This window comes from Mastigoproctus giganteus, chromosome 2, assembly GCF_048544385.1.
Source record: "Mastigoproctus giganteus isolate SK-2022 chromosome 2, ASM4854438v1, whole genome shotgun sequence".
Classification (NCBI taxonomy): domain Eukaryota; kingdom Metazoa; phylum Arthropoda; class Arachnida; order Uropygi; family Thelyphonidae; genus Mastigoproctus; species Mastigoproctus giganteus.
The window spans coordinates 218,343,341-218,356,034 of NC_143576.1; the positions used below are offsets into that span (position 1 = coordinate 218,343,341).

Sequence of the window (12,694 nt, forward strand, 5' to 3'; positions counted from 1 at the left end):
AAAGTTTCTAGATAACTAAGAGTTAGCCGTTAATTGATTTCTCCATTACTTGGAAAGAGTAGAAGTAATTGCAATGGGATAATAATTGGATGAAAAGGATTTTTCACCCTTTTTAGGAACTATCTGGATATGAGCAAATTTCCAAGCAGAAAGAAAATCACCTATGGAATAAGAAAGTGAAAAAAGGAGACACAGAACAGGACCAAGTTCGGGAGCACAGGTTTTGACAACAAGTGGAGATATACCATCAGGACCTGCAGCTTTCTTAGCATCGGGATCATTCAAAATCCTTCAACATTCTTTTGATGGAAGACCACAGGAGGCATTGAATGGAGCATACTGGAAATGGTGGGAGGTGGTTTTACCAAGATCATTAATACATGAGTTGGAAGAATAATAGGATGCTAACAGGTCAGCTTTATCCTTGGCTGAAGTGGCAATAGAACCATCTGGTTTTGACAAAGGTGGGTGCAGAGATGGGAAAAAGTTCAGTCAATAGCTATGGCAAGAGACCAAGAATGCTCGGCTACCATTAGGGCAAGAAGCAAATTTTCTACTCAGCCTGTTCGAAATCTAGTTTGGATTAATAATTGCTTTAAAATTGTTGCAAGCTTTGGTGTAGGCAGAAAATGCAACTGAAGATTTAGAAACAAGCCAATTACGATAAGCAACATTCTTCTCTTGAACAGCCTTAACACATTTATTGGAAAACCAAGGTTCGGAAAAAGGACAAGATTTTAAGGTGGAGTGTAGAATAAAGGAAATTCCATCACTACAAAAATAATTTCACTGACATGATCTGAACATCAGGAGTTTTGAAACAGTAATCCAACCAAGGAAAAGAAACCTTGCAGATCATCCCATTGTACATTCTTCTAATGCCAAACAACGCGACTTTGGGAATGGCCATGAGAGAAAGGTTCCACTGGAGAAGAGACAATCACCAAGTTGTGATCTGAGGTGCCTAGAGGACCACTCACTTCGACTGCGTACTTAGAAGGGTTGTTTGTGAGAAAAAGATCAAGCATGTTGACTGTGTGGTTAGGATTGTTTGGTATTCTGGTAGGTAACTACAATCTGTGGAGGTCATTAGCAATTGCAAAAGCCTCAGTATCTCGTCCAGCTGGGTCAATGTGACTAGAAAATGGAAGCCATCTGGAGTGGTGAACATTAAAATTACCGCACTGTTAGGAAAGCTGGACTGGAGGAAGTTAAGCTTCAAAGAGAGGAAGTCAAAGGGTTCTTAGTGGTTAGTGCAATTGGGAGAATGATAGATGCAACAGATGAATTTGACAGAATGTGGTAGAGAGATTCTAAGCCAGAGAAGATCAAAAAGAGGAGATTCCAAATTACTAAGTCTCTGACAGGGAATATCAGAATGAACATATGCACAAGCACCACCTTTGAAGCAAAAGGAATCATGTGGTGAATAATTCAGACAACCGAGATGAGCAGTGGTTGAACCGATAACTGAGATCTGTCAGAAAAAAGTACATGGGGTTTGGCAGACTAAGTAGAAATGGACATCGCTGAGATTATAACTGAGACCACATATATTTCTTAAATGAATGAGGAAGTGTTTGAGAGGTTTAGATCTTTTCGCAGATAAGTTTGCTCTATTAGTTTGACAATACATGGTGTATTCAGTAGTTCAGCAGTATGAAAAAGTTTGGGGGGCATGCCGTATGAAGTAAGAAATTATTTGGATATGGCATACGCATGGTAAGAATATACCTTGCTCCTTGACATAATGTGGCTTCAACAATGCCCTCTGCATATACACTACTTGGACACCCTCCAGTCACTATCTGGCAGAGTAGAGGCAGTGAGATTATGCACTAGCTTATCCAGAAGCCTTCTAGAGAATAACCAATAGATTCGGTCCAATGTACTAACTAGCAGCCAGCCTGTGAACACTGTTTTAGAGCTGTATCCTCGTAATGTAAGAAAGATTGAACCTTGCCATGATGTCCATCATAACCTCAAAAGATATTAATCATACTGCATGATGCAAGAGATGGGGAGGGTTGACTGGAGCTTTGCTCTGGAAACCAAACATGGGTTCCACCACTTCAAGCCTCCAATAAACAAAGTGGTGTCCCCCCCCCTTTGTTAGTTGTTGGTGCATTGGCTTCTGTGGCCATAATGCACCTCCCAAGTTTTTTTTGCACCACTCTGATCCAAGTCCGAGGAGGGATTCAAACCCGCGACCTTTGGGTTGCCAGGCAGGCACTTGACCCAGCCAGCTAGCCTGGTCGGCAAAGTGGTGGTATTGCACCGGTTGATGAGATTCATCTACCACCTAGTATTGCCTGGTAACACAAAAGGGTGGCATTCCTCTGTGTGGTGTGGGCGGCAACACCTCAACCACTACTTACGTTGGTTCGCACCTGGGTGGTCACGCTCCACTTGACTTGAGTGTCACCCAAATATCAGTTCCACTGGAATTTTAGGCTCCCAGGTAGCAAGCCCAGCTTGACATATCTGAGAGAATGTCTGCGACACCCTCAAGAACTATGGTTATTCGCAGTGATTCTTCATGCATTAAGAATCTTCAGGTAAAAGACCCACTGTGTGGCAGAGATCACAGTGTATTAATGAAGAATTTAATTAAAGACATAACTACTGTCAAGGGCGACTACAGAAGTCTCAGACAGTTTTTAAATGTGTGCGGTGGGACCAACTGATGATGTTACCAACAACAAATTCTAAATGGGAAATAATCAAAGAAGCTACTAGGCTTTTCATACCAACTAAGACATACTATTCAAGGCTTAGAACTATAGTAATGGATGTCAGATGAGCTACTGAGACAGGTGGCAGAGAAGAAAAGTGCATGGGATGCATATAAATTATCAGGTGATACAGAAGCCTATGGTAGTTATTATCTACAATCAAATAAGAAAAGTGAATTATCAGCCGCAACGACTTGATGACTGACTATAATGAACAACTATACAGAGAAATGGAATGGACCAAAAAATCAGAATGTCTTATAATGGAAAATTTTGACCTTCTGGATATCAACTGGAATTTGTGTACTGGTCATTCAACACAATAGTAAAGCCTCTATGGATGACTATTTTCTACTCAGAATGTTAAAGAGGCAATAAGAGAAAGCAATACTCTTGATTTGACAATTAACAGTGACTCTTCATGCATTAAGAATCTCTAGATAAAGGATATATGTTTGCTTGAGAATTTTTTGGGTGCACCAGATGCACCAAAGGATACAAAGGTTGGCAGGGCTGTTAATAATAGTAATATAGACTATAAAATATTTAAGGGCAAAGGCCTCATTCTATGAGGTAAGATGACTAACATATAGGTTATGTGCAAAAGCATAATTTTAATGTAGCCACCTACCAAAGTAGTTAAATTAATTAATTAAATTGGCATCGTTTTGGTTATATCTCATATTGTAAATGCCTTCACAAGTTTCCATGGTATTGTAAAATGATAGCATGGTAAAATGATATTTTTGCACTAACCTATATGATAGTAATGACAACTGAAGTTTAACACTGACAAATGCAAAGTACTGCATATGGGTAGAAGCAACCCCAGAGAAATGTACCAACTGTGTGGTACTACACTTAGGGTGGTAAAAAATGAAAAAGACCTGGGAGTAATTGTGCAGTCAGATATGAAGTTTTCGGAGCAGTGCAGACAGGCTGCCAGAGTAAATCATGGGGTATTGTCAATGATACACAGAAATTTTGCTAGTAGGAAAAATGAGGTGCTTATCCCTTTGTATGAGGCAATGGTCAGGCCATGCCTTCAGTACTGCATACAGGTCTGGAGGCCTCATTTTAAGAAGGATGTAGAGTTGCTTGAGCGAATACAGAGAAGGGCAACAAGATTGGTGAGGGAAACGAAGGGGGTCCTCTTACCAAGAAAGGCTTAAGTTCTGCAAATTGCAGCAGCTGGAGACTAGGCACATGCGAGGTGATCTGATTGAGGATGTATAGGGCCTTGATGGGTTGAGCAAGCTCAATGCTGATGGAATTCTTCTTCTTGCTCAGATTATACACTTGAGGGGGCATATATTCAACTTGAGGAAAGACAGTAGTAGAATAGATGTGCAGAAATTTGCCTTTAGCCAGCGGGTAGTTGATTGCTTGAACAAACTTCCTTCTGTCATTGTGAAAGTTGGAACTTAAATTGTGTCTTAAATAAATTCAAGTAGGAACTGGATAAACTTTTAGAGGGAATGGATTTGTGAAATGGGTTTTTTTTTTTTGACTGATGCTACATAAGCTTGCTTTCTTGCATCACATGCCTCTACTACTACTACAGAACATTTATAATTTACAATCTACAGAAATTCATGTCAAGTTAACAAGTATCTTCTGTCTTACCAATCTTCAATTTATATAATGTATTAATTATATGAATTGAATAATCCATGTACATAATTTTCATACCTTTTGTGTTTGGGGTTTTCATTAAAAAAAAATCTATGGCCATAATGTGCACTAAAGGAATGGGATTTTGCTTTCATTACAGTGACTACAATGGTCTTAGACAGTTTTTAAATTCTTTTCAAGTGAGACTAAATGATGATGTTAAACAATGAACTGCAAATTCTAAATGGAAGCATTCACGGAGGTAGTCAGTTCAGCTTTTTTACATGAACAAAGAGATATCATTCAACTTTAAGACCTAAATGGACATCAAATGAACTGATGAGACTAGTTCAGACAGTAAAAATGTATGGGATGATTATAAATTATCAGGGGACACAGAAAAATGCAATAGGTAAAAACTAGTTTGCAACCAAGTCACTGGGAAAGAGGGGGGTAGGCAGGTTGAGGCAAATTATGAGAAGTGTGGCTAAACATGCAAAGAAAAGTAGCAAAGAATGCTTTATGTTAACACTAGAAGGAAGGGGATGAAGGAAAGGGATGAAGGAAAGGGATGACGAAGGAATGTGAATGGCATAACTATTAATAATCCTATTCATATTGCTAACAAACTGAATAAATATTTTATATCTACATTCACATTCAAAGTTTTTAGGAATGGAAATGCCAGATATAATTACATTATAACTTGGGTCTAAATGATTTTATGATAACTGAGAAGAAAGCAGAAAAGAAATTGTTAAAATTAAACGTAAATAAGGCACCTATGGCTGATGGTATCTATTCAATTACATTAAAAGTAGTAGGCAAACCTTTAGCCATAACTGTGAGAGCATCCATGGACTCATGGGAGGTCTCTATGGATTGGAGACAAGCAAATGTCCTTCCTATTTACAAAGGAAGATCAAAGGGTGAAGTTAGAAATTAGACCTGTAAGCTTGTCTTCTGTTCCACAAAAAATAATGAAGTCTGTTGTAAAAGAAATAATGCAGGATCAACTTGTTATGATTGTCATAACAAATCTGTGCTGTGATATTACCATATAACTACAATACAATGTAAGTCAGAAAGCCGAGAAGCGATTATTACCATATAACTAATACAGTTATACAGCAATCACAGCATGGATTTATTTAGGGGAGATCTTGTCTGTGCCATATGATCAGTTATTATGAATAACCACAAAAGAACTGAATGCAAAAAATATTTTTGACATCATATACTTAGGTTTGTAAAGCTTTTGATATTGTTCCACATGAACAATTGAGGCAAACATCAGGGACAGGCTGCTATGGTTTTGATTTTGATTTGGTAGTTATTGGCGCATCGGCTTCTGTGGCCATATTGCACCTCCCAAGGTTTTTGCAGTACTTTGATCCAAGCCCAAGGCGGGAATCGAACCCGCGACCTTTGGGTTGCCGGGCAGGTACTTTACCCACTCGGCTAGCCCGGTCGGCCTGCTGCTATGGATGAGTGGCAAGGCACAGAATGGTTATCAATGGGCACTGTTCTTCATACACTCATACTATTACTTCATGAAGAGCACTGCCCATTGATTAGTTCATGAAGAGCATTAGTGAAGTCCCTCAGGGGACTAGGCCCTTACTCTTTATTTTTTTTTTTTATAATATATTATAACAATACATTGCATATTACTTAGCAGATATTTTTACGCATGAAAATTTTTTTTATTTATCCAAAAAAAAAAAAAAAAAAAAATGCCAAGTAAATTCTTGACAAGTAAATAACAAGTACAATTAAAAATAGCACATCTTACCTTTTTTACTTTAACATTGCGGATTGCAAATGTGCGTACAGTGTAAGTTGCCATGTTAACCTCTTGTACAACTCGGACTTGAATTATTCCATAAGTTTCAGCTCCCTCTTTTGGCCAATACATATCACACTTTCTCTACAGAAGAAATTTCAGTAAATTCACTTTCATTACACAATGCCAAATTGAGCATATACATGTTTTAGCAGGCAAAGGAAAAAAACTACTAAAAAGGAAAATAAAATGAAAATAAAATGAAATATCAAGAGGTCCTGCCAAATGCAAGTGTATGTCAAAGCTATGAAAAGATTAACTTCCATGGATAACAAATATATAACTTTAAAATTTGCTTATAACGATCCAAATGTTTTAACTCTCTGACTTATGAACAGACTTAGCATTTCTTTTCAATTATTCCTAACTGTGCATAAATTTCAAAAAATAAATCTGAATGAACAAAAACTATTTGATATTTCCAACTACAGTAGAGCGTTGATAATCTGAACTAATTAGGACTGTGGGTAGTTTAGACTTCCGATTTGTTTGGATTTTCGAACTTATCAAAAATATGGTTCTGGAGACTAAAAAAAAGGTTTAGATAGTTTAAAAATAAAAACACTAAGCTGTACTCATGTATTTTTATTCATAGGTAACAAAACAAATGGAACTTTCAGCCACAATAACACATATATATAGGCCATTAACGAAAATAATTACTTATTATTTGCTACACCATTTTCGAACTTCGTTTCTTTGTTGCCAGATCTCTCACTCTTTTCAGCAAGAGTAGTTCAGTTAGACAGTATTCAGCTTGTTGCTCGTACCTAGCCCTCATGGGTAGCACAGTTGGTAGAATCACTGTCCTCACCACCCTGGGTTTAAAAGACCTGAGTTCACGAGTCCCGTAAATGATGGCAGGAATTTTTATGGGCCTTTTTTCACAACATGGCTGAAGTAGTTGGTCTCAGGTGAGGGTAGCATCGTTTTACTCCCCGAAACTTGGGTTTCTGATGTGAAAACATCTATGGCGCACTAGAGAAAATCGATTGGTAATGAAATTTTCTTACAGTAACAGAAATGATACAATCGATTGTCAACGAAAGTTTTTTTACGGAAATGATGCAATTGACGTCACTTCCTATTAGGTGGGTGTTAGATTTTAAATGATGTCACTTCCTAAATGGCGTTAACGATGCTAACTCAGTCACTAACATTGATTTGGTAAGGTAAGTAGTTGATTCAGTAGAGTAAGTTCATACTAAGATACGGAAATGACATCATTTCCTAAATGACGCTAACTCAGTCACTAACATTTATTTGGTATAGCAAACAGCGGGCAGTAATATTATGCAAGAATAAAAGCTTTGAAGCCACCGAAGAAAAAAATGCAGACTTTAATAAAATCTGTTTCTTAAGATTTTGATCAACATCAACTTTCTAAGTAGCGTAAGTAAGATAAAACCATTTAAAAATTTAAATGGTTTTGATTCAAGAACACAACAATAAAACAATCACTTTGACAAACAATAACTTCTTTCAGCAATTTTATGGTTATGGCATCATACTAGTCTACAAATGGATTTCACTATCGAATTGTAAAAATACCTATAAAAGTATTTTGAAGAGGGTTAAAACTCCAGCTGAGCGAAATTGAGAGAAGTATGCAAGAATAGAATAAAAGCTCCAAGGCCACCAAAGAAGCTTCCCATGTTGACAGAAGAACGAGTTCAAAAACATAAAGAATGAAAAAAAAAACGCAGAGTTTAATAAAATCTGCTTCTACTACATCGACTTCTCATCAAAAAGCTGGACTGTTCACATCATGTAATTATATTCAAGAACTTCCAGAAGATTTCGATCTAGAAGAATTACCTGAGGATTTTCAATTGATTCCTGAACCGGCTAGACAGAGTATACTGCAACAACCAGCTTCAATTGCATTACCCCAAAAAAAAAAAAAAAAAAAAAAAAAAAAAAAATCATATTTCAGCTCCCTCAGCCTATGCAAGAATAAAAGCTTCAAAGTCACCGAAGAAGCCTCCCATGTTGACAAAAGAATGAATTTCAAAACATAGAGAAGAAAAAAAAAAGAAAAAAAAAAAAAAAAAAAAAGCAGAGTTTAATAAAATCTGCTTCTCAAGATTTTGCAGAGCAGATTTTATTAAACTCAGAAAAATACATTTAGAGCCAGTTACTTCTAGAATTTCCAACTGCAGACAAAAAGACTATGAAGACTTGTAATACTTGTCGAGCATCTCTCAAAAATGATTCCATTCCAACATTTTCGAATAGCAACGGTTTCGTTTATCCTGCTATTCCACCTCATCTGCCTCAATTGGATTTAGAGACAAAGAGGCTCATTTCTCCTCATATACCATTCATGCAAATTAGAAGACTAAGACATGGTTTTGGCCAATACAGAATTTTGGACCAAATTATAAATGTTCCTGTAAATGTTAATTCGATAATCAATTATTTGCCTCAGAGAATAGATGGCAATTATTGCATTAACGTGTATTCTTCGATGAAGACATTAAACACGATTATGCTCCTAAACGTGGTGAAACCTATTGTAGAAAGTTTAGTCGCTCAACAATAAATTCTTTTGTGGAGCAAAGACAAATATTTCCAAATAGCTCCTGGTGAACAAAATGTTCTGCACAAAGTTTACTTTTTTGATGAACATGCTGAAGAATTGTCCTTTCCTAGCATTTACCTTGGTCAGTATCGAGAGTTTACAGATAATTTAAAAGTTACACAATTTATGATTGCATCGAGAGAACTTCATCATTTCAGTTTAACATTTTCGTCAAAGATAAAATATCTTTTGTGCATGCAGGGCACACACAGTCTTTATACATCCAGCAAACAGAAAATCAACCACAGAACATGCAATTTACAGACAGTATACATGGAGCAATATGGCCTAAGTATTGATGCTCTCAGAACCCAACTACAACAACAAAATAACAGCATCTTTGAGGATGGGTCATTAGCTATTCTCATTGTTTTCTTTTTTATGGTTGTCTTTCCTACTTCGTAAAATCTTACTAACAAAGACCTGCTTTCTCCCTCTGAAAGTGTGTTTAAAATCTCAATCTTCGATTTAATTGTTAAAAATTTCTGCTTACTTTTAAAAGAAGAAGACCATAACTTCAGTACAGTAAAATAAAACTCCGTAAATGTTCAGAATCTCTTCATTCTATATCTAAACTTCATAAACATTTTACTCCATATCTCAGCGTGTATTCTGTTAGTTGCAATTTCTGCATGCTGTGTTAGTAATAGAGGCATGTGATGCAAGAAAGCAAGCATATGGGCTTATGTAGAATCAGCTAAAAAAAAATCACCAATTTCTAAACGTTTGTCCAGTTCCTCCTTGAATTTATTTAAGCTATCAACTTCCACAATGACAAATGGAAATTTGTTCCAGCAAATAACTACCCACTGACTAAAGGCAAATTTCTGCACATCTATTCTACAACTGTCTTTCCTCAATTTGAATTTATACCTCTCCGGTTGGTTCATAATCCGAGCAAGCGGAAAAATCCCATCAGAATTCTGCATGCTCAATCCATTCAAAGCCTTATACACCACAATCAGATCACCTCACAGGTGCCTAGTCTCCAGCTGCTGCAATTTGCAGAACTTAGCCTTTATTGGTAAGAGGGCCCCCTCACCAATCCTGTCATCCTTCTGTGTACATGCTCAAGTAACTCTACATACTTCCTAAAATGAGGCCTCCAAACCTGTAGGCAGTATTCAAAGAATGACCAGACTATTGCCATATGCAAAGGGATAATCACCACCTTTTCCGTACTAGAAAAATTTGTGTATACCATTGATCATCACCCCATGACCTCTGGCAGCCTGTCTGCAATGCTCAGAAAACTTCCTATCTGACTGAGCAATTACTTCCAGGTCTTTTTCATTTTATACAACCCTAAGTTTAGTACCAAACAGTTGGTACGTTTCTCTGGGATTACTTCTACCCATATGCAGTACTTTGCATTTGTCAATGTTAAACTTCAGTTGCCACTTCTCAGACCATCTGCCAAACTTTTCTAGATCTTGTTGCAGTAGCACACTGCCATTACTGTTATTAACAACTCTTCCAACCTTTGTATCATGTGCATATTTGGATATTAAGCCTGATATACCTTCATCAATATCATCGATAAATATAGAAAACAACAGCGGGCTGAACACGGGAGACTCTCCACTAATGAACATTAGTCCACGAACCATTGGTAACCACTGTCTGTTGTCTTCCACACAACCACCGTTTTATCCATTGTAGCAACTTACCTTAAACCCCAGGGGCTCACATCTGGTGAGTATGGGCTTGGCACACCTAGGGTCCTGAGCTGGATATCATCATTCTTCTCTTTCTTGGTGATTTCCTTCTACTTCTGATTCTCTCAGGGTAACACAGAAATTTTTTTTGGCTGGTGCAGCATAAGCCTCAGGCTTCCTTGCACCATATGGCTAATAATAATAATAACAATATCAGGCTGATCCAATTTGTACAGTAGTCTTCCATACGCAACATTATCAAATGCTTTCCTGAAACCAGAAGCTTTCCTGAAGACAGAGAGTGGTAATCAATGGACACTGCTCATCGTGGACTAATGTTATTAGTGGAGTCCCTCAGGGTTCAGTGTTGGGTCCATTATTGTTTTCTGTATTTAAAAATGATATTGATGATGGTATATCAAGCTTAATATCCAAGTTTGCAGTCGATACAAAGGTTGGCAGAGTTGTCAAGGACACTACCGACACTATGCTGCTGCAACAGGATCTGGAAAGGCTGAGCAGATGGGTTGAGAGGTGACAAATAAAGTTTAACATTGACAAATGTAAAGTACTACACACGGGAAACAGCAACCCCCAGAGCAACGTATGAACTCTGTGGTACTACGCTGACAGTGGTAGAGAATGAAAAGGACCTGGGGGTAATTGTGCAGGCAGATATGAAGTTCTCTGAACAGTGCAGACGGGCTGCAAGAGTAGCTCATGGTGTCTTGTCAATGATATTCAGGAATTTTTCTAGCAGGGATAAGGAGGTGATTATTCCCTTGTATAAGGCAATGGTCAGGCCACACCTTGAGTACTCTATACAGGTCTGGAGGCCTAATTTCAAGAAGGATGTAGAGCTGCTGGAACGAGTACAGAGAAGGGCAACAAGATTAGTGAATGGAACAAAGAGGTACTCTTACGAAGAAAGGCTTAAGTTTTGCAAATTACAGTGTCTGGAGACTAGGCACCAGCAAGGTGATCTGATAGAGGTGTATAAAGCCTTGAATGGTTTGAGCATGCTCAATGCTGATAGGATTCTTCCTCTTGCTCAGAATAATCACCTGAGAGGGTATAAATTCAAATTGAGGAAAGACAGATGTAGGATAGACGTGTGGAAATTTGTCTTTAGCCAGCGGGGTGGTTGGTTGGTGGAACAGACTTCCATCCCTTGCCGTGGAGGTTGATAGCCTAAATAAATTTAAGGCTCAGCTGGACAGGTATTTCGAACGAACGGAGGAGTTAAGTGGAAGTGGGTTTTTTTTTTTTTTTTTTTTTTTTGGCTGATGCTGCATAAGCTTGCTTTCTTGCATCATATGCATCTATTAATGCTAATGATGTACAGGCAATCCCCGTATAACACGGTTCTTCTACAACACAGTTTCACTCTAACATGATATATAAATTACAGCAATCCACACACAACACAGTACTTCTACAACAAGGTTTCGCTCTAACACGGTTTGAAAATTGCTGGAAATCTCACATAACATGGTATTTTTCAGCTTTTGTACTATTTTACCTTTTTGTGAATCCCTGCTGTTGACTTGCTAGTTGTTATCGCCTTCGTGATCTTTTTTTTTTTTTCTAAAGTACATTTCTGGAGATCACTATTATAAAGCAATAAAAACAATTTGCATTTTCCGATTTAGTGGGCTTTTCTGTTAGTGCAATCAATGGGTAGCCGGCAGCTGGAATTCTGTGGGTTTTCACATCATTGTGGTGAAACGTGTAATTCAATCATATAAAAAAACATAAATAAATTTTCAGAAACTCATTACTCCGTATCATGTTTGTTGCAACTTGTGCATGCTTCTTTGTTTTTAATTGCTTATCATTTTTACTGTTTTAAATTTTACAACCAAAAAAAGAAAAAAGTCAGTGAACAGAAATATCAATTAGTATGTACATATTAAGCTATGTATGTAAGCATAAATTTATTTTTATTTTGCTAACTGGAAAATATTCTTCTGATTTCCACGTATCAGTTAAAGTGGGGGTCCACTATATTTTGTTGGGAGAACCTTGGGTTAGGTTCTGTGCTATTGAACTTATGCTTGTTTGAGACCATAAAAAATAATTGTGACTTCGAAGAGTGCAGTTTATGACTTTTAAAGAGAGCAGAAGGTACACGAAATCTAGATGCTGCAGATGAGATTGTGCTTAGCAGCGATAAAGAGGAAGAAAATTAAATGAACGTACATTACCTGACATATATGTATCACAGTTTGTAAGGTAAGACGCTTGTTCAGTTATT

At 37.4% G+C, this 12,694-nt stretch overlaps 1 protein-coding gene across 1 annotated transcript in view; it reads right to left on the bottom strand.

Annotated features, from left to right (window-relative positions):
• LOC150090130 (putative receptor-type tyrosine-protein phosphatase mosPTP-1) overlaps positions 1-12,694 on the bottom strand; it is a 529,269-nt gene that overhangs the window by 78,405 nt on the left and 438,170 nt on the right. The window contains exon 17 of the mRNA XM_090390174.1: positions 6,145-6,279. Within this exon, the coding sequence (XP_090246300.1) occupies positions 6,145-6,279 (135 nt within the window). The remainder of the gene's footprint in view (positions 1-6,144; positions 6,280-12,694) is intronic.